Source organism: Protopterus annectens, chromosome 8.part0, assembly GCF_019279795.1.
Source record: "Protopterus annectens isolate FY-2018-M chromosome 8.part0, PAN1.0, whole genome shotgun sequence".
NCBI lineage: Eukaryota > Metazoa > Chordata > Ceratodontiformes > Protopteridae > Protopterus > Protopterus annectens.
This window is the reverse complement of record NC_056741.1, coordinates 1035741165-1035764738: the sequence shown is the minus strand read 5'-3', so window position 1 is coordinate 1035764738 and position 23574 is coordinate 1035741165. Positions and strand designations below refer to the sequence as shown.

The 23574-nt window shown below is 34.7% G+C and overlaps 1 protein-coding gene across 1 annotated transcript in view; it reads right to left on the bottom strand.

Annotated features, from left to right (window-relative positions):
* FAM131C (family with sequence similarity 131 member C) overlaps positions 1 to 23574 on the bottom strand; it is a 1671064-nt gene that overhangs the window by 850578 nt on the left and 796912 nt on the right. Inside the window, exon 2 of the mRNA XM_044080515.1 lies at positions 10500 to 10568. Within this exon, the coding sequence (XP_043936450.1) occupies positions 10500 to 10568 (69 nt within the window). The remainder of the gene's footprint in view (positions 1 to 10499; positions 10569 to 23574) is intronic.

Below are 23574 nucleotides of genomic sequence, written 5' to 3'. Positions count from 1 at the left end.
GATGTTATTTAACCATTATTGGAGTGTAATCACAGTGCTCCATGCACTACAATTTTTTTCTTATCTCAGAAGGTGCCTAACAAAGTTTTTTCTCCTGATTGTGGGGTATAATTGTGCATCTTCATGTACTACACAATATGATTAATACCGTAACTATTGTTTAAAGTGATGACAAAATTATATTAGTATGAAAGAACTTAACAATTTGTCAGATAATCCAAACAAATGTTGTCCTGTATATGTGCTATGATTTGCATGGAAAATATGAGAGAACAATGAAGTAATGATATGATAGAATGGCATTTGGGACAAGTTAGTTATTTTTACGTGAAGAGTATCTCAACAAAAACAATTTGGCTTTTGTACAAAATGTTTAGCTCCTATGGGTAAAAGACATGTGGCTGCTGTGATTTCCAGATTTCAGTCAAAGCTCTGATAAACCTTGTTTGCTTATTTGTTTGCCTGTTTGTGTTTGCTTATTGACTGTCCACTAAGTTATTCCTATTAAGCAACAAAGAGTACCTGAAGAAAAAAGTTCTACACAGCAATAATGAAATAAGCATAACAGAATGTACATCTATTCATAATATTAAGTTGACAATTGTTATGAAAAAATCACAAAATGAGCAAAACTCACCACAAAGATTATACAATATCCAGTAAACCATAGGTTACTAAATAAATATGCACATACAATATTACTTTAAGTGAACCCTCAATATAAGGATAATACAGAGATTATAAAGATGAAAGTAATGCACACACATACAGGTTACTACAACCATTTTTAATGCATGAAATCCTCAGTTAAACCCAAAACTCGCTGTACTAACTAAGCCATTTGGTTTAAAGTATATATAATCCACAGAATAAAACATCTACTATATTATGACCTAGACATAAAAGAAACCATGGTGATGCGAACACAAAATTATATATATATATATATATATATATATATATATATATATATATATATATATATATATATATTTATATGCACCAACCACAGTCCAGCACACTAAAGGCAAATAACTAAGAAATCCAACATGCCCTTAGAAAAATAGTTTAATATGGGAAAATAATGAGCAAACACAAAGTATGCTAAATAGCATTTAATTATTTATCACAGTCCATTCAGGAAGTTACAATCAAACCAAACATACCGGTTTCACTCCCTGGTGTCATCAGTGCAGTGAAAAAAACGTAACCCTTAGCTTTTAAATACTATTAAATTAAAGCAAGATACATTTTTTAACAATTATTGTAGATAGTAGCAGCTTATCAAAGATCACATCATTATAAATAAAAAAATACAAACAATAATATTCATAAAAGACCACATATTAAACTGTATATATTACCACCACTTACCGACATTTAAATATAAATTACTAATGCAAACTGAAAAATAGACTTCCATTTTAAAAAACTAAATATTTTATTAACAAAAATCATCAAATACGCCTATTTACCAATATTTATTAAGACCTGGCCTGTACATAGCATGCAAATTGATTATCCATAACCCCTCTTTATGATCTAGTATACCTGAATGGACTATGATGAATAAGTAAATGCTATTTAGCATACTTTGTGTTTGCTCGTTATTTGTCCATATTGAGCTATTTTTCTGAGGGCATATTGGATTTATTAGTTATTTGTCCTTAGTGTGCAGGACTATGGTTGGTATATTTTGGTTTGGTCTGAGCACCAAGTGTGGATACATGCACCAGAAGCCTGTTTTTGGAGATACTTTGTACCAAGTGTTGATCCAGATCCTGATTATTTGCTATTATTGGATTCTAATGACTTTGGGAACAATGAACGATTGACAATGGCTGCTGGGGGGGGGACCTTTGAGCATTTATTGGTAACCTGTTGGAGGATAAGGGCAATGTAGCTTGTTTAGAGGGCTGCAATTTAAATGTAATGGCGGGAATGGGTACAGAGGTGAGTTGGATCACTGAGATGGAGGGTTTATTTAAAGATTTGAGTATTTTAACAAAAAAAATTAGATCCACAGTGTGGTATATAAAATTATTAAAAGCCTAATTGGGGGCTGATTTAGCACTGTGTGGTTTATGAGTTTACTTGGAACCAGAAATAGGAAAAGATGACCTGGAGTTTATGTCTAAATGGCATTTGATCCAGTGCACGGATTCCAAATTATTTATTGAACTGCTTGTTGAGTTTTATGAACGCTCTCTTCTTTCCATTAAGACTAAGTTGGACTCTAACTTAGAGAATATCCAACAATATGAACAACAAAATGACTATCATGTTTTGTATGCTAGATATCTTGAAGAGGTGGGCAGTTTTGAGAATGAGGTAAAGATCCATAAGCTTAAGAAATTTAACAGAGACATGGGGGATTTTAAAAGTAATATAGCATTCTCATGGAAATCATCTAAATGAGCAGTGAGATTCTATGAAACAGTTAGACAGGCTAGAACTAAGCATAAAAGAGGAAAATCTATTTTAACCCCCCCCCCCCCGTAACACTAGTAATACTGATTCTAGTGCCTCAGACTTTTCATCCAACCCACCTATCACAGATGCAGAGACTGATCCTGGTGATGCATTTGAAATAGCATCACTGATGTGCAAGCAACCTAAAAGTAAAGGGGCCCTTTAAGAGAGGAGGAGGAAAACATCGAAAATCATATGGAGAACAACATGGAAAAAGGTTTCAGGGACTTGGTCAGAATGTGATTATTGGAAATGGGACTGATAAAAAGGATGATTGAATTGTGAATTTAACCAGTTTTGATTCAGCTGTCAGTGAAAGAAGTATACTTAATAAAGGTTTGGGTTTTGTACCATCTCACTTTACATCACATTACAATGTCTGCATGGATGTAAAACATTTTTGTAGGAATTTGAATTTTAAATATTTTTATAGTTCAAAGAATGATGACTGTAGCTCATTCAATCTTGAGTTTCGAGTAAAGGAGTATACTTTTCATCCACCCTATCCTCCTAAGGTTAAGATGTTTGAGGAGCTTGTGTTACATGACTTACATACTAATCAGAATGTTTATTTAGAAATTATGGTAATTTAACTCAAACTGAAAAGCAGGCATTTGTACAGTTGGCTGATAATAAAAAATTAGTAGCAGTTAAAGTGGATAAGGGTGGAGCAACTTTTCTATGGAATACATCTGATTATACTAGGGAGGCCTTGAGACAATTGGATGATGGTAGATTTTATTTTAAACTGCCTTTAGATCCAACTTTGGATTTCAAGAATAAAATTGATAGGTTTCTTTTGCAGTCTAAAAATAATGGCCTAATATCAGAAACTCTTTGTAAGCCATTAATAGTGGATGACCCTAGGAAGTAAAGATTTAATATACTTCCTAAGATACAAAAATCTGTTGTTTCTCCACCCGAGAGACCTATTGTATCTGGAAGGGGTTCTTTGACTGAAGACCTATCCATGTATTTAGAATACCAACTCAAACCTTTGTTAAATTTGATAAGGGCAAGACTGAAAGACTCTACTGAATTTTTGCAACTAATGAATGACCTATAGGTTCTCTATAGTTCTTATCTTTGTACTTTAGATGTACAGTCTTTGCATACAAGTAGTCCCCATTCAGGTGGTATGAGAGCCGTGGGGTATTGTCACATTGAATCTGTTTTATACTCACCTGAACATTCTGAATTTCTTACTGAAATTATACAGTTAGTTTTGGAACATAATGTATTTTATTTTGGTGCTCAATGTTATCTACAGACCTAGGGTACTGCAATGGGTACAACTTTTGCTCCAATTTATGCAGACCTCTTTATGGGGTATTTACAGTGTGGTTTGATTTATAATGAGGAGAACCCTTTTAAAAATTAGTCATGTGGTGACATTTTTTTAGATGATTGTTGGGGCATTTGGTCAGTGACATTAGAAACATGGCAGCAATTTGTAACATATTTAAACTCGGATGAGTTTGACTTGAAATTTGTTGATAAGAGTGAGGTATCTAATATTGATTTCTTAGATGTCAATATTACTAAGGCCCTGGATGGGACAATGATAACCAATCTTTATAGAAATCCATTTACTAAAAATGCATTATTGGAGGCATGATAATGAGTGTGAATCCCAGGGCAAAAGGTATCTAAGTTACGGTTTGTTACCAGTTATGGTACAAATACGTTTAAAATCAAGGACGTCGTCAATAAACATTGGCATGTATTGAAATTGGACAAGTTCTTTGACCAGTGTCTTGAAGAAAACTGTTCTTTCATTTATCAACATGGTAGGAATATAGGTGAATCACTTTCTTGGTTTAAAAAAATGGGTTCAGATATAAGAATGATTTTAGGGGATGTTAAGGGGTGTACCAGTTGTGGTAATTGTGTTTATTGTAGAGTAGTTTCCAAGACTAAGTCATTTACATCGATTAATACTCCCAAAGATTTTGATATTAGATATTTGATCATAGTTCGTACAGAATGGGAGGTCTACATGGCTATTTGTCAGGAGCATTTTATGTGGGACAGACCTCTAGGACATTTAAGAACAGGATAGCAGTTCATCTTAGTGATATCAACTGCAAGTGCCCTAGGAGTGTGCTTTACAAACACACACTTGAACATGCTTCTGCACACTTTTTCTTTTTGTTGGGATTGACTTGGTTAGGGGTAGGAATATGTCAAATGTATGCAAACATCATATATTAGATCGTAAAGAGAGGTTATGGATAATCAATTTGGGTGCTATGTACAGGCCAGGTCTTAATGAATATTGGTAAAAGGGTGCATTTGAGGTTTTTTGTTATTAAAATATTTATTTTTTATAACAGAATTCTATTTTTTATTTAGTATTAGTAATTTATATTTAAAAGTTGATAAGTGGTGCTAATATATCTATACAGTTTAATATGTGGTCTTTTATAACTATTCTTGTTTGTATTTCTTTATTTATAATGATGTGATCTTTGATAAACTGCTACTAGCTACAAAAATTGTTAAAAAATGTGCGTTGCTTTAATTTAATAGTATTTAAAGGTGAAGGGTTATGTTTTTCTTTGCAATGATGAAGCCAGGGGGCAAAACCGGTCTGTTTGGTTTGATCGTCACTTTCTGAATGGACTATGATAAATAATTAAATGTTATTTAGCATACTTTGTGTTTGCTCGTTATTTGCCCACATTGAACTATTTTTCTAAGGGCATGTTGGATTTATTAGTTATTTGCCTTTAGTGTGCAGGACTGTGGTTGGTGTATTTTATTTTGGTCCAAGCACCAAGTGTGGATGCCTGTTTTATATATATATATATATATATATATATATATATATATATATATATATATATATATATATACATATATATATTTATGTATATGACTTGCAGGCAGCTATAACTCTTCTAATTCAGATAATCTAAATTCTGGTCATTGTGATAATAGGTTAAATTCTGGCAGAAAATTATTCCATTTGGCAGGTGGAACATGCTGGTGGCTTTGTCATCTATTTTATTGTTCAATTTCAGTACACTGAAAAGTGGTCCTCTCCTGTCTGTTAGGAATATATGTGGTTAGAGGATCAGGACATGGAAAGAATTTTGTAATAATAATTCATCTGTGAAGGTTAGTTGTATGTCTGTATATACATATATGTATATATATATATATATATATATATATATATATATATATATATATATATATATATATATATATATGTATATAGGGTCTATATTAGATCACCGAACACTTAAAAAAGTGAATGGTGATTAATCGACCCTATGTAAGTGAAAGCTTACAATTTCAAACTGTCAGAACAGCGATTTTTTTCGTAGGGAAAAAAAATCGCTGTTCCAACAAAAAAATAAATAAATAAAACACTTTAAACATTACATTAAGTGGGGGGCTTCACCCCCCCAACCCATGTGAGGGGCTGCACCTCCCACACCCCCCTACTTAAATATACCAACTCTGAGACCAAACTACAATGTTGAAAATGGCAAAGTAACGAAGTGGCCAAGCAAATTCTTTCATAGGGAAAGAATTCGCTTAAAAGCCGCTTCGATATTTTGCCGTTTCAGTCTTTTGAGTTCAACCAAGATGCATTCAAAATAATGTGTTTTCTGTCTTCTAATAGGGACCCTATATATATATATATATATATATATATCTATATATCTATATATATATATATATATATATATATATATATATATATATAGATATATAGATATATAGATAAATAAAATGTAGCTTGTTTTCAGTAATAATGGCAAGGTATCTTCTGCAAAGAACAGCTTCAGGTATACCTAGTGAACTATGAATTGACTGGGAGAAATTTTAATAGAGACAATGGATTGTTAAACAAAAATGATATCTCAGTTTTCTTCTTATCTGATACGCCATAGCCATTTGCTTCTTGTATCAAAGTCTTCCTGATGGTCAGTTAACAAATACTCACAATTGTCAGGTCTGTGTAAACAGATGTGTTAAGTGTGTATTGCAAAAAATGTATACATTTAGCATATTCATACACCAGTGTATAAAGTGAGAAACATTGCAGTCCTAATATTGAAAAGTTAAGCTAGAAGCCGTGGTGGTGCAGCGGTAGCGTTGTCACCTCACAGCAAGAGGCTCTCCTGTTCGATTCTTGGCTGGAGCGCCGGCTGTGTGTCATCACCGCGGTCAAGTGGCATTTGAAAGACATGCATGAATGGGCGTGCCTTCGTTGAAGTTTGGGCGTCAGGCTGGCACCTCGGCACCGTAAAAAACAACTGCCAATAATTAGCAGACCAGAGTTCCGCTGTGGCGACCCCTAACTGGGAAAAGCCAAAAGAAAAACAAACAAACTCAATCAAAATAATCTCTCTTCTGAAAAGAAGTGAAATTCTAAGAAAAGGGATGGACCTGCACATAGGAAGTGGAAAATATGATGTTTCCTCAGAATTTACTTCTTGGACTAAGTTTATTTATGTTATATGGCAGTGAAATTAATATTCATTATGCTTTCTGCCATACTGTGGTAATGATTATGTGAAATTGTGCAACTGTATGTGAAATGAGTTTGACATTCATATTTTAAAATACCTTTGATAAGATGCTGGAGGGATAAATGTGATGAAAGCGAAAGTGAATCTGGACAAATCTATGATTACAACTTTAGAAACCCTTCTATATATTGCAGTACATATGTGGAGAAATAAATCATGCATTACAGAAAATGAGTAATCATTACAATTTTGAAATGTTTTCGACAATAAATTGAAATTAGTTTCACAGCAGTGATGAAAGGTGATATTGCCATATGCTATCCACATAAAAGCAGTCAAGCTGCAACATTTGGATGATAAAAAAATATTACAAAAACATTGGGTATAGCTTATTTGAACTATCACAACAGAATTAGAATGTTATTTCTCCTTTTGTTACAGTACAGGAGGGTGGGGGTATATGTAATTATGGCGTATAGCATAACAATCGACTTTCCTCTTATAAAGCAATGTGGTCAGGAAGACAGAACAGAAATTTAATCACAGATTAAGACTGACAAGGATTCAAAGCAGTTAAAGGAAGTCATGATTTATTTTAAAGGCTGTTAAAATTGGAGATGATGTTCCTGACTGTGTCAGAAGAGACAGCCATTTAGTTTCTCTTATAATCTTAATTCTATTCTATTATGGGAAGTGAATTGTATATATAGTAAGTGGGGAGGCATAATTATTTTTTTTCATTGTGTGCCTTACATTTGTGTTGTGTTTATTGTGTTTTACTCTCCTAGATTAAAGGAAATAGCTTTTTATTAATTCAGAACAAAGCTTTACTAATCTAAACTTCTCTTTCTGCTTTTATCAGCTTAACATAAAGAACGCTCAAAAAATCAGTTGCACAATAGAAAGAACACATTGCAGCCAGAACTATGCATCAAGGAAGTATTATGACATGAACACATATATTCAGCAGAATCGAGGAAGACCTAAACGTTTGGCTTATAAGACCACACAGGATCCTAGCCTGTTAGATCTCTTGTAATTTAAAACAATGCCAATATCCATTCTTAGAGCTTAAACCTATATCAACATGTTAACAGTACCTGTTAGCAAGATAGATATCTCTCCAAAAGAATTCCATACCAATGGAATATGTTCCCACTCCATGTCAAAGAATGTGGCTCCCTCACTCTCTTTAAATTCAAATTATTTTACATTAATATGATTTAACTTTATTTGCTTTCCAATGCTGTATAATCTATTGTTAATTTTTTATTTTCCTAAATATTGGTTTCTTCCCCCCCCCTCTCTCTCTCTCTCTCTCTATATATATATATATATATATATATATATATATATATATATATATATATATATATATATATATATATATATATATATATATATATATATATATATATGTTTGCATGCTGCTACATTTTATCATTCATTTGGTTTCTATGTTTGCTCTTATTCTAAAATACAGCCTAGGCTAAGACTGCAAATGATGGATTTTTGATCAATGTTCTATAGATGTAAACAAAAATTGAAACTAAAATAAAAAGAAAATGAAAAAATAATAGTCAACCTCAGCAAGTGGGTGGGAATCCATAAACTCGCCTTTGTGCTGTCCATTGTTCATGTACTATCTATATTGTCATAAATGTCATATATTTTTAAATGTTTCAACAACCATGTAGCATAGACAGAACTGCTTAGCCGTCTATGAAATTGCTAAACAGGATGAACAAAATGCTGCTGACAGTGTGTATGTACCTTGAGTTGTTGATGAAATATTGCAAGTTATTTACAGAATATGACAGACTTAATACTTTGTTTACTGTGATTTATAAAATCTAATTTGAGATCCAGAACTTAAAGTATGCTAACTATAAAATGAGTTTGTGATGAAGAGTTTACTATTTACACTTCTTTAGTAACCCCTATGGTTCCAGAGTTATGAAAATTTCTTTGAAATGTGAGGACATAAGTTCTTTGGAAGCTGTAGTGCAACGTTCCAGAGAGCCATCTGAAGGAATGATTAAAAGCAGAGGAAGCAGTTACTGAGGATTGCAATGGCAATGCTCTTAAATGCCTCTTGGACCAATTGCTTACTATAAACTTATGAATATAAATACCTCAAATATGGATTTATATATATTTTATGGGTCTATATCACATTATCAAAATTCCAAAAGATCGAACACCATAAGCTCGACCTTGGAATCTCGAAATGTGATATACTCGAACGCTCAGAACAGCAAATGTTTTCCAAGGGAAAAAAATTGCTGTTCTGAGAATACACACACACACACACACACACACACACACACACACACACACACACACACACACACACACAGAGCACAAGCACACCAAAATACGTAATCCACACATACACACTTCACAGAACCCTACACTAAACCATACATACACTACTAGCTACTCACTTACCTTAACCCAACCCTAACCCTAAGGTCCCTAACTAACGCACACTCACCTTACCCACTCCCTAACCCTAAGGTCCCTAACTAACGCACACTCACCTTACCCCCCCTAAGGTCCCTAACTAATGCACACTCACCTTACCCACTCCCTAACCCTAAGGTCCCTAACTAATGCACACTCACCTTACCCGCTCCCTAACCCTAAGATCCCTATCACACACTCACCTTATCCGCTCCCTAACCCTAAGGTCCGTAACTATCACACACTCACCTTACCAGTTCCCTATCCCTAAGGTCCCTAACTATCACACACTCACCTTACCTCGGTCCATTTGCAAACTTACCTTAACCCGGTCCATCACCTTCGCACCACAGTTGAGGAAATAACGAAGCCGCAGAAATGGCCTACCGAGTACTTTCCCTAGGAAAATATTTTGTGTTCTGCAGCTTCGCTATTTCAAGCATTCGCTGAATAGTGGTCAATATTATAACATTCAAAGTTTTAAGACTTTGATGTTGTAATATAGACCCCTTCATTACCATGAACGATCCCAATGTTTTCTAGCTGTGGAGTCGATCTGTATGTTGTTTACGATCACATACAAAAGCCAAGTAGCAACAGATAATTTTGTCCACAAAACACAATGAGCTGCATCAGGCCTTGTTTCTGTAGCAGCGGGTTTTCCACCTCATCTATATCACTGCACTGATAGCATTAAGTTCTGATGCAGGCAGTAACTCATTTGCCCCCATCAGCCTTGTTCTTTTAGGTTTGATCTTGTCAAGAAGCACTGAAACACACTGCATGACTGGAAGTAATGGAACTGTGGAAGAAGGCAAATTGCATGAGAAATATGTCTAAAAATAGTTGATTACATTTTAACCCACTACAGACAACTATCTCTGTTTAGGAACAATCCAGGAAAACTATTTGGGTAAATGATTTAGTCAGAGTCATACAGTTTGCAATTGAATATAAAGTGAGTCAATGTAAAGCAAAAGGATAAAGTCTTCAAGCAGATCAAATACTTAAACTTCTGAACTAAGCTGTATGATAAGCAACACTAGCATTTACAAGGCGATGGACACTCACCACTTCCTTGCTGTAGCTGGTCATCTTTTTCTTTGGGCAAGTTATAATTTTCTTTCTTCTTGGCATTATCTGTAAGACAAGAAAGGAATTATGATAGAGGTGAAGGACACAGGAAAGGCTGGACAATGTAGCAGCTTGTGTCCAGATATGGATGGCCATGTATAATGCCATCATACCAGCAGTTCAGTAAAACCGAATAAAACAACAATTACTTTATCAGCCTAAATGATCTATCATTTCTTCAATAATTCAGTGTCATAAACCCATCCAAATGCCAATACCAGCAACACTCTAATCTAGTACAATTGCCTACCACTCATAATAGATCTGTGTATATATCATTTACTACAATGTTGACACATTTTGGGATGTAGAACAATACTGATACCAGACACAAATCACCAATCTTGCAAGAAGCACTCATAAACAGCAAAAATCGAAGTATGCAAAAACATAGCTTTATTTCTAGCGCTTTCATCAGAATATAACAAAGACTTCTTCAGAATACTAGAATCAATGACCACATGTGTTTTAAATACTTTAATTCAATGAGTCATGTGATAAAATGCTCCAGTAAAAGCCCAACTGATACATTTAAAAACATACAAAATGGAAACCCTCTTAAAGAAATAAAACAAAAAATATTATGTATTAAAATTTAAATACAACAAGATATTAAATAACAACAACAAAAAAAGCTAAAATATACACTCATTGTGCCTACTGTCCGATGGTGATTAAAAAACTAAACCCTGTATGAGCGCAGTTTTAAAAAACTGACTATAGATAAACCATCATTTAAGCCAGGTGCACATAACGCATTTAACCTGATCTGCCAACATACCTCTTTGAAGTCTTAATAAATCTTCCCAAGGTCCTCCTCTGGGGTCCTGTGGGACTTTTTCAATGACAACAAATTTGAAGCAATGTGAAGGATTATTCTCAATATGCCTATATAGTGCACTGTTTTTGTTTTTATTTTTGATGTCTTTAGCATGCTCGTACATCCGTTCTTTAAGCTTTCGCTTGGTCTTGCCAATATAGAAACCAGAACAAACCTCACACAAAGCTACATAAACAACTCCCACAGTGTCACAAGTAAATTTTCCTGCTATTTTAATATAAAAATTATTAATTTTGATCTTATTTACTAATTTGACTAGTGGACATTGAGAGCAAAATCCACATTTTTTCATTCCTGTGGCCCTTTCTTTTGTGGTACACTGTCCTTTCTTTTCTAAAAGTCATTTAAGCGTGTACCCTTTTCTAAATACAATATTGGGTTTAGAACCTAATTTTTCCATAATTCCATCAAAACCCTGAAAAATATGCCAATTCTTGTTTAAGATATAAGATAGAAAATGGTGATCTACACTAAATCTAGTAACAAAAGAACAAATATAGTCCTTGTGATCTGTCTGTTTTTCTTGTCTGTAGTGGCTATCTACCAAAATACTTTTTTTGCCATCATTGAGAATGGGTACTATAATACCTTTTTCTCTTGGGTCTATATTATAACATCGAAGTTCTCTAACATTGAATGTTAAAATATCGAACCCGTAATGTCGAACGCTGAAAACTGCAAAGGTACAGGACATCGAATTCTTTCCCAGGGAAAGAATCCGGTGGGCCATTGCTGCGGCTTCGCTGTTTTTAGCATTTGATATGTTGGAGCATTATGGATCGAGTTCAGGTAAGTGTGCGATTGTGTGTAGGTTAGGGTTAGGGGGCGGGTAAGGTGAGTTAGGGTTAGGGATCGGGTCAGGTAAGTGTGCGGACATTAGTGTTAGGGTGCGGGTTCAGGTAAGTGTGCGATTGTGTGTAGGTTAGGGTTAGGGGTGGGTTAGCTGAGTTAGGGTTAGGGCACAGGTCAGGTAAGTGTGCAATTGTGTGTAGGTTAGGGTTAGGGGCAGGTTAGGTAAGTTAGGGTTAGGGTGCGGGTGAGGTGAGTGTGCAATAGTGATGGACTTTAGGGTTAGGGTTGGGTTAAGGTAAGTGGATAGCTAGTACTGTATGTAAAGTTTAGTTTAGGTGTAGGATTTTAAGTGTATGTGTGTGGATGGCTGTTTTTTGTGTGTGTTTGTGCTGTGTGTATGTTTCTCGGAATAGCGAATTTTTTCCCAGGGAAAAAATTTGCTATTCTGACTGTTCGATGTTTTCACACTTCGGTGTTTAGGGTTCGATATAATAACATTCAGTGTTAGAGATCTTCAATGTTATGATATAGACCCTTTTCTCTTTTAGCACCTACTTCATTAAATAAATTATCCAAAAGTTCTAACGGATAATCTCGAGATGAAAACATATCCAGAAGTAAATGACATTGAGCCAAAAAATCTTTGCCTTTCGTAACCATACGGGCTAATCTTATAAATTGCCCTTTAACTAAACTCTTCTTTACATGCAAGGGGTGACTGCTATTATAATGCAGTAGGCTGTTACTATAAGTTGATTTTCTAAATAAATTACTTACAAAACAGTTGTTCTCCTTTTTGATAGTGACATCTAGATAGTTAATGCTGTCCCTACAATATGTATGAGTAAATTTCAGGAACTCTGTAGTGTTGTTAATGTGATATATAAAGTCCTGAATTGCTGTCTCTTCACCTGTCCATAAAAAAACAAATCATTTATATAATGTAAATAAAGAATCCATTTATCAGCAAATGAAGAATTAAATAAACATTTGCGCTCCCACATTAACATAACAAGATTTGTGAAAATGGAGGCACATATCTTCCCCATTGCCACACCTGTTTTTTTGATGAAAAAACTGACCTTCAAAAAAAAATAAAATAGTTTTTTAACATGATATCCATCAAAGTAACAAGAATAAGCACCTGGTTATTAGTAAACAGTGAACTACCATTTAAGAATTCTTCAAACCACTCAATACCAATATCGTGTGGGATAGAGTTATATAAGCTAACTACATCAACAGTCAAGAAAGAAACATTCTTATCACAATGTAATTCATTTAGTTTTTCTCAAAAAGTGCCAATAATCTATACATATATGCTCTTCATTTTTCAGAACTTCTTTAAGTATGTGGTCCAAGTACTTTCCTATAAATTCCATTTTTGAGCCATTATCAATTCATCTAGTAATTGACTTTCTGTATTTGATAAATTGTGTGTCATGTTTTCTTTACATGCTAACATTGTTCGAAAATCAAAATCACATAATTTCTCAGAAACTGTCAAACAATGTATTAAGGGAGGATTAAAAAGACTTTTTTTATGAATAGAAAAGTTGTCACCATTACTGACACTATTGCTGAACATTAAACGGAAGTTAAAATTTCTCACAAACATTTTTAGGTCTAAAATGACTTTGACTAAGTCAGAACGTCTTGTAGGCACAAAGTTTAAGCCCTTACAAAGCAAGTTCGCAATATTCACATCAAAAAAGTACGTAGTAAAATTGAAAACAGTAAAGTCACCTTTTGAGTTGGTAATTTCCATGACATGCTCACAACTGAAATTGTTTACACCATTGTGATCTTCTGACAATGTAACAAGCGTATCAAGGGCTTCAACTTGCAGTCCTCGAGAACCATTATGACTGTCAAATGAATTAGTTAAGTCTATGCCAGTTACTTCCAATACTGTTGTTGTCTGTTGTAAAAGAATTGCTAATTCTGATACTCTTGACCTTGTCGATAGCGTGGTGGTCTGTAGTCTGCTCGTTATGCCTGGTTCCATATTCTCATTGATCTCCTTGGAATGCCTGCCCTAAAGGGGCTTGTTCACTGCATGACGCATTAGTGGTGACTTCCTGTCCATTAGTAGTATTACGATCAGAAACTGAATTAGATGAAACCTGTGCTGGATTGGGATACGTCAAACCTGACGCATAAGCATTGATGTCCCTTAATAACTTTTTCTCCTTACGATTTTATATATCTCCAGTGATTTTATCAGTGGTATCAAACACATTTTTGTACTTGGAAACATTGTGTTCAAAAAACAAATCGCTACATATAGTTTTGTCTAAATCAGACAGTTCTTTCTGCAAAGTATCTATATTGTTGTGATTATGTTTCATTAAAGTATCAAGCAATTCCATACCTTGTCTTTCAAACAGTGCAACAAGTTCAAGATGAAGTGTTGAGTTGTATACAAGCCCCATAGGGTACTTCCAATGCTTAAGACCCTTCGGCACCACTTTATTTTTAATACATTCTAGAAAATAGGCATTTTCTAGCTGTAACTTTCTGACTTAAGTAAATTTGATTCAAGCATATTCAGGGATTGCTGAAATGTACAAGTACCATGATTGCTGTTTCTTCCACTCACAAACAGAAAATCCTTCTGTAACCAGTCTGTTAGGTTCTGCCTCATAAATGAACACTTATTAGTACTTTGTTTATTGGTTGTATTTGGACATGAATCAGACAAATTCAAACTAGACCGAATGCTTTCAGTTCTGCTTCCACTGGGAGCCTCTTTGGAAATTTTATATTTTTCATCAAAAATACAAAAAACACTCACTTTTGAATCATCTGCTTGTCTTTCTCATTACAATAATTTTAATAATTTCCTTATTCGCAATACATGATTTAATTATTGCAATATTTTTCCAGATAATCAGTTGATATCTCTCAACAATTATTTCAACCTTTATCCTAGAACAATTTTCATTAAAGATCATGTGTAAAGGTATCTTTTCTGTGGTTCAGAATTATGCTATTGTGATATAAAGTGGATATACAGTTTTTATTTTACTTAATTGTTAAGTTCAGTAGACTTGTTCTTATATTTCTTATATGCTGAGCAGCTGCCAGGGACTTCCTGGTTCTGAGTCACATGGTGCTAAATTTTGATGATGTAACATGGGGTAAACAACTTGTAGTGAATAGGCACACTTTTCTGTAGTCTGTCACAGATTTCAACACATAAAGTTACAATATGTGCAGCACAATCGATGATTTACTCAGCCAGGCAATCACACAATAAATTTATAACTAACTAAATGCATTCATATTCAAATATATCTTAAGAAAAGAGAAATGGAACGTGATACGATTCCTAGAAAAGTGAATAATGCTTGGTATACAATGTAATAACACAAACGTAATAAATAGTTGTCTACCGTGGCATGATCACTTTTAGGAAGAAAACTAGGGTTATGTGAGTTTCTGCAATGGTAGCCTACAGTAATGCATGACTGTGCACGCGCGCGCGCGCGTGTGTGTGTGTGTGTGTGTGTGTGTGTGTGTGTGTGTGTGTGTGTGTGTGTGTGTGTGTGTGTGTGTGTGTGTGTGTTCACTATATGATACCAATCTGATATTCCAAGCCTCATTAGTGAAAGTTCATAACAATGAGACTAAATGAGCAAAAATGCAGACTTACTTATAGAACTTCTGAGACTGCCATTTCTTAGCGCATTCCCTTTTATCCAAGGCATGGCAATCTCAGATTCAGTATATTTAAGTTCAAATAGGAACAAATGATTTGGCCCCACATTGGGGATGCAGAGAGGCTGATACCCTTGCAAATTACAAACCTAAGGAACAGCAATGATATTCACCATGTGATACTCTACTGTGTTTTTGTAGTTACATTTTTGTGATGCCAGGGCTGATAAATTTCCAAGCTTCTCTATCATATTCAGTGCTACTTGCTTACATTTTGAATTATGATAACACTCCTGTTCTACACACACACACACACACACACACACACACACACACACACACACACACACACACACACACACACACACACACACACACACACACACACACACACACACACTCCTCTGTAGCTACCATTCTTTTATTTACATTCAAACTCCTCAGGGTTCTTAGCCTTTTCAATAAGTCTTAATGCCTCCAAATTTGCTGTACTGCTATAGTGAGCTCCACTATCAATATATTTGGTTCTAAAGGTTTTGTTTACCATATTATAAAATCCTCAGGTAACCCCCTTTTGTATTTCCCTCCTTTCTCTTTAATAACCTTCTGTTCTCACTCTTGCTTCCTTTGTCTTGTCTTGCACTTGTTAAAAAAGTTAATGCATTTTCAAAACTCTCAGCTGTTTCAACAATTATTTTTGATACTAATAAATAATTTAGACCTCTACAATTAAGTGTCATAGAGTCTTCTTTCCACTATTTTTTCTTACTAAGCAGTGTATTTTCTAATAAATGTAATGAACTACTTTTCCTATAAGATGGAGTTATGTGTTATGGTATGTCACATGTGTCTTTGCCTTAAATTTCCAATCAAACATTTATGTTATTGTTTTTATCAACTTGTAATTTTCTTTGTTTCATCCTTTGTCTGATGTTCTTGTACATTTGGTCCACTTTTCTTTAAATATGCGTATCAGTGTAATTTGTGTCACTTCTTATACTGGACTAATCCAACAACAAATGCTGCCATGTTACTTTTTAAATAATTACCTTGTCAGTTACATCCAGTATTTATAATTTGGGGTTTCGTCATAATCTGCAAAGAGCAGTGCTATGTGGTTATGCAAATCATGGTCTTTCAGGATGACGACAAAAATGCAGAAGCGTTTTGATAAAGACTCCTCCCCATTGCAAAAGCATAATAACTTAAGATGATTTTAACTCCATTGAGGCCCGGCTTACCAGTGATAAACTCTTACTCAATCCCAAGAAAACAAAAGTTCTATTAATCTTTCCTAAACAGCATTCTCTCAATAAACTCAATTTTAAAATTTTATCTAAACAATACTGTAATTGACGTTTTCTAAACTATTATGTACAACAATTGATGACAATCTCAAGTTTCACTTGCATATAAATAACATCATCAAATTAACCCATCAAAAACCTGTCATGCTGTATAGGGCTAAACAATTCCCAACCAACTCCACAAAAGCTAAACTTGCTTTCACTTATCTCTTACCTTCCTTCTCTATGCCTCCCCTATTCTAACAAATCTTCACTCCTCCCTTAAAGCTAAACTAAGCCAGTGTTACAACAAAATAGCTAAATTTGCTAGTGGCCATCTTCACAAATCACATCATTGTCTATTAATCAAAAATCTAAATTGGCTTGAATAAATAACCAAATGGTAGTGAAGGCACAAAAAACAGGCACAGTGATTTTCCAAGTGTTTATTGCTCTACAATAAATACACATTTGTTACTATTGTTTGGAGTTTGCTAAATTGGTTTGAACTTCCATACCAGCTAACTTTAAACCAGCTATTACTAACTCACAAAACACTCTACAATCCCTCAGTTTCTCCTGACACCTCTTCCCTTTTACAGTTCTATTTTCCTTATCGGGAAATATGCTCTTTGGATAAACAACTCTTACCTGTTTATAAACCACAGAAGTCAAGTAGTACTTGCCAGTACCAATCAGACAGGTACCTCACTACTAAACCTTCAGAACCCTCCTCAAAGAATATCTCTCCAAATTTTGGATTTGCTCATGTTCTTCTCCTTCTTAACAATTGTCTCCATGACTTCCAGCCATACAAACTACCTGCACTTCAACCTTTTACCTCTTACTGCTCTCCTACTACTACTATAATACTACTACTATGTGATCTAGACTCTCCACTCGTCTTTCTGTACTCTAGTACTTTTTTACATATCTTAGCTCTATTAATATGCTTTCCCTTCCACTCACAATCTATAGTCTTTTTTTCAACTGTAATAAGAGATAGCTATATTAATTTAAATGACTATCTTGTTAGAAAAGTACTGTACTAATTCATGAAATGTTTTTGTAATGTTACTTAAGATTATGTGTAATTTTTCTTGTTCTTTGTCTTTTTGTGGAACTTTTCTCTCTAGGCATCCAATAAAAATGGGTAATCTCTACTCAGATTTCCCCGGTAACCAAATGTCAAATAAATAAAATAAATATGTTTAAGGTATAAACAATAGGAGGACAGCTAATGTACAATAAGGGGCACTACATGTTTTAGTATTAGTAGGATTCATATAATTAAATGTAAAATGAGCTCATTTGCATACTAAAGGGATTGTTAAGGAAATTATTTATTTTGGTGCTTATGTATACTTGGACATGCTGCTGAAGGGATCGGTGGGAGAAGTCATTCATTCTGGGGCATTTTCATACTTGGATATAATACTGAAGGGATTGCTTTGGGAAATGTTTCATTTTGGTGCTTTTGCATACTTGGACATCGTACTGAACGGATCAGTGGGGGAAATGTTTCATTTTAGTACTTGTGCATACTTGGTGAAACTACTGAGAGGATTGTCAGGAGAAATGTTTCATTTTGGTGTCAGTGAAGTGCTTCTGGATACATGGTCAGAATGCTGAAGTGATTGCTGGGCAAAAGAATTTATTTTGTGTTGTTTTAGTGCTTGTGCATACTTAGACAAACTACTGAAAGGGTTGCTGGGGGAAATAATTGGCATGACAGGGAAGTGCTTGCACTTACTTGGATAAGCTACTGAAGGGATGGTTGGGGCAAATCCATGAAATGCAACTCAGATATCAAAGGCAAAGTATTGCTTTCAACAACGGATATGCGTAGTGTGTGGATATGTGACTCAGAATCACATGAACACTTCATTAGCATGCACCACTTTACAAAATTTCTTATTTGCCTCTCATTATACTTAAAAAGTTTCACATCTGTGTAAATAAACATCATGGGACACCCTATTGCCTTTGCACAAATGACTATGAGTATTGGCCTTTGTGTTCATCATTCTTACACAAACTACTTTCCTTCTTTTTTCTCAGAGCCTCCTTTTCTTCAATTTGTCCTTACCTTTTCTTTTCTAATCTGTACTTATTCTTTTCTCTCCATTTCTATAACTTCTGTCACACTGCCATCCTTATTCGTACTTCTGAGAAATCTCAGTTTTTAGATCTAGGTATACTCAAAATTCTAAATAATCACAAAATGTAAGAACATTAGAAACTTCACATTTGCAGAGGAACTGGAAGGTCATGATTGATGATACTCATTTATCTAGCACTCACACTTAGTTGTTAGGTTTCAATTGCAACACTAATGGCATATAGTAAGCATATTCCACTTTTGTCAAATGTTATACAGCTTAAAAACCTCAAATATGTACCTTAGCTTAAACTTTCTTTATATGCTCTAAGATAAGCCCAGTTAATTTTCCATAGCATCACCAAATTAATCAATGACATTAACATTTGCATAAAAGCCCTCTTTGTGTTTCATTTATATTTCTCCTCCCTCTTAGATCTTCACATCCACAAGGGTATTAAGAGTTTTCATCACTTGTTATTTTTCTTTTTTCTTTTATTTCCACTTGTTAGGTCCTGAGAGATCCAGCATAGAGCAGAAATTAACAATCAAATACATGATCACACAATTTTTAGTATAAAGTGTATCTTTTAAAAGGAAAACTCCACCCAGAAGTCAAGTTTCCATAAAATAATGTTCCTTCCCTGTAGTACATTAAACACTTCACATACCAAAAACCATAATTTAATAATGTTTACCTTTCTTTCCTGTATTTGTGTCATCTGTTACATCACAAAGGCTTCTAAGAATGGCAGAGTAATTAGGTTAGGTCACTTATCCCAGCTACAGTAGGCCGTGGTGGTGCAGCGGTTAGCATTGTCACCTCACAGCAAGAGGTTCTCCCATTCGATTCTCGGCTGAAGCTCCTTCTGTGTGGAGTCTGCATGTCCTCCCCATGGTCGAGTGACGCTAAAGACATGCAGGTAGGTGCGAGCGTGAATGGACATGCCTTTGGAAGGTTGAGCGTCGGGCTGGCGACTCGGCACCGTAAAAATCCACTGCCAATCATGAGCGGACTGGAGTTCCGCTGTAGCGACCCCTAACTGGGAAAAGCCAAAAGAATTATCCTAGCAACAGCACCACTAACAAAAACAGTCTGTCTTAATGACATTTAAATGTGCCTTATTGCTTATATATTACCAGCGCCATACTTCAAATAAATAGTGTAACCTGAAGTCTAAACAAAGGCAGGGCTTTCATGCTTAGTTTTCAGATGCAAATGTTTTTCCCTTAATCAAACTCTCAATGTCACAAAAAAAAAGAAAGAAAATATATTCATCTAACTCTTCTTACTTTCTGTCAGTATTTGATTTTGCATTTTTTCTTCACTGTATTTTCTGTGAAAGTGCATGTTGTTCTGGTATTTTGTTACAGCATTTTCACAGTGCATACAGTGTTTTGTTGAGACAAGTCAGTGAGTTGGGGAATGTAGGTTAACACTGAAGAATAATTCTAGCTGCAATATTTAAAAGTGTAAATGTGACAGAAGCCATCTCAGCCCAAGTAACACCTATTAATCACAAGGATCAGATTTGTCACACGAACACTGAATTAGAGTGGTTACTTTAAAAAGAACAATTAACTCAGCTATATCGTCAAGCCTGTCATTCAAACATTCCTAACAGAGAAGACCACTAATGACAATGAAAGGAACCAAAGTAATTAAAAATGCGGATTTATGCTGACAGTCACAGCACTGTTGTAAACTGATGAGACCGAAGACCACAGCAAGTGATCACCTCATCATAGGATTTTTCTGTCCCTCTAAAAAAACATCAGGAAGGTGATGGGATTAACTGTACGAGAAAAGCATACTAGCCATAGTAGCCTGCTTCCAGGTCATTTTAGTGTCTTACAGATTAAGAAATAGTAACCAGTTATTTTGGTACAGAGACATTAATAATGCAGGAAATTTTCAAGATTTGCTGAAAAACATTTTTTTTTCAGGTTTTGGGTGCATTTCTCCTTTAACGGAATGCTGTATGCATTCCACTCTTCAATAATACCTAATACTCTTGCCAGAAAATTTGAACTTTCTTCAGAAAAAAATTTTAATAAGACAACTTGGATGAAGTCCAACTTTAACTGGGGGCACCAGCTATCAGTGTGTACTCACACCAAGTACTCTAGTAATATTCAGTGGCTCAGAGTCAGCTGACTCATTAGCATGTAAATAATAATTAGCTAGATATGTAAATACTTTACAGTACTTTAAAATGCTTTACAATAGCTTCAAATGAAAACTTTGAATTGTTGTTTATGCTCATAAAGTGTAGCTATACCTTTCAACTGTCCGAGGTTTTGCAGAATGCCAACGTTGTTGGATCATATTTTTGGTTTGCTCCTCTTAAATTTCATGGATTTCTGGCAAATCACTGAATACTGAAGTCATTAAATGACAGATATTTAAAATTCAGACTTCATATCCTTCAGGAAATACATTTTAATGCCAAACCTGTTATTCTAGCAATTGTTTAAGTTTATAATATCAGCATTTAAAATATGTTCCTGATTTTGGGCCTAGTTTGCCTTTGTTCAGAATGTTTGCAATAAGCGGTTAAGAGGTACTCTTAAACCTCACCACAGGATGTTACGTCTTCTCTGCACAGAGGAATAAAGCCTTCAGCCTGAAGGCAGTGTGTTTGTGTGGGTCTCACGTACTATGTATTAATGCACGCATAAGGGATCTCAAGCTGTATCTATGTTGGTCATTTCTGACGCACTGTGTGTATTTGTCAAGTCTCAGGCAGTGTCCGTGAGTGCATCACATCTCAGGCAGTGTGTATATGTGTCGAGTGTCATTCAATCTCTATATGTGCCCGGTATCAGGCAGAATATTTATATGCATCATTCAGGCTTCAGGAACTATGTATGTGTATGTAATTTATAAATTTTGCATACCTCTCAAATGTCCAAATTTCTGCAGAATGTCCAGATTTTTTTCACATATTTTTGGCCTATTCTTCCTAAAATCTGTAGTTTTCTGACAAATCTTTGTTGACTGAAGTCACTAATGACAAACATCTGAGTGCCAGATTTCTTAGTCTTCAAAAAATGTATGCTAATACAAAACCTGTTATTCCAGCAAGTTTATAAGCTTTTAAGTTTATGAGTGATATTTAAAATCTGTCCCAGTTTTTTGGGCTTTCTTCCCCCTATTATTTTTGTCTTAGTCCAGAATTCTTGTGCTAACAGTGTGTGTGTGTAGGTGTCGGTTTTCAGGCAGTATTTAGATGTGTTAGGTCTTGGGCCAGTTAGTTATGCATTTCAAGTTTTTGTGTATATGTCGCACATTTCAGGCAGTTGCTATACATATGTCAGTTCTCAGGCAGTGTATGTGTAAAGTCACAGGTGTTGTGTTTATTTTTCAGGTGTTAGGCACTGCTGAAGCTCCACAATTAACTAGGAACAACAGCACGTACTATTTTTATCAATAAAGAAACAGGAGTGACATCCTTGGGAATGGCAAGGTGTTGCTATTTTTACAGTTCTTTACTCATATACATTTTTATAAAGTTCTAGATTGTAAACATACAGGAAGCTGTCTGCTTATAAATTGTTTTCTAAGCAATGTTGGTTTTATGCTAAGTTATGTCAGTGGCACAATAAGTAGCACATGGGCCTTTGGTGTGGAAGGCTGTAGGTTCTATTCCCACACCAGGCAGAGGGATCACTGACACTACAGTTCAGCATAAGGGGAGTGCTGCACTCCTGAGTCTGCTGTCCTTTGAATGAGACATCAAACCAAAGCCCTATCTGCCTGATATGGTGACAGCTCAGGTGGATATAAAAGATCCCATGACACCTATCGAAAAGAGTAGTTCATGATGCCCTGACCACTACATCTAAGGATTCCCTTCATATCATTGCATATCAAATCAGCGAACCACAGAACGTTGAGACCAAAATACAGAATTATCTCATTAGCAAAACTTCAAAATGCAGAAAGTTCATTGAAAGACTACTATGTATGCGCCAACCTAAACACTTACAAATGTTACACAACAAGTAGGTTTGGTCTGCGATGATATGAAGTAGATCCATATATCTGTGTATATATATATATATATATATATATATATATATATATATATATATATATATATATATATATATATATATATATATATATATATATGTATATATATATATATCTATATATAGATATACATACATACATATTCACACACACACACACCTATATGCATACACATATATAGATAGATAGTAGATATGATATTATAAATGCTTGAAACTTAGAAACCTACAAGATCAAGCTTGAATCTTGTAAGCACAAACAGACAAAAAATGGAAGTGTCTTTTGCCAGA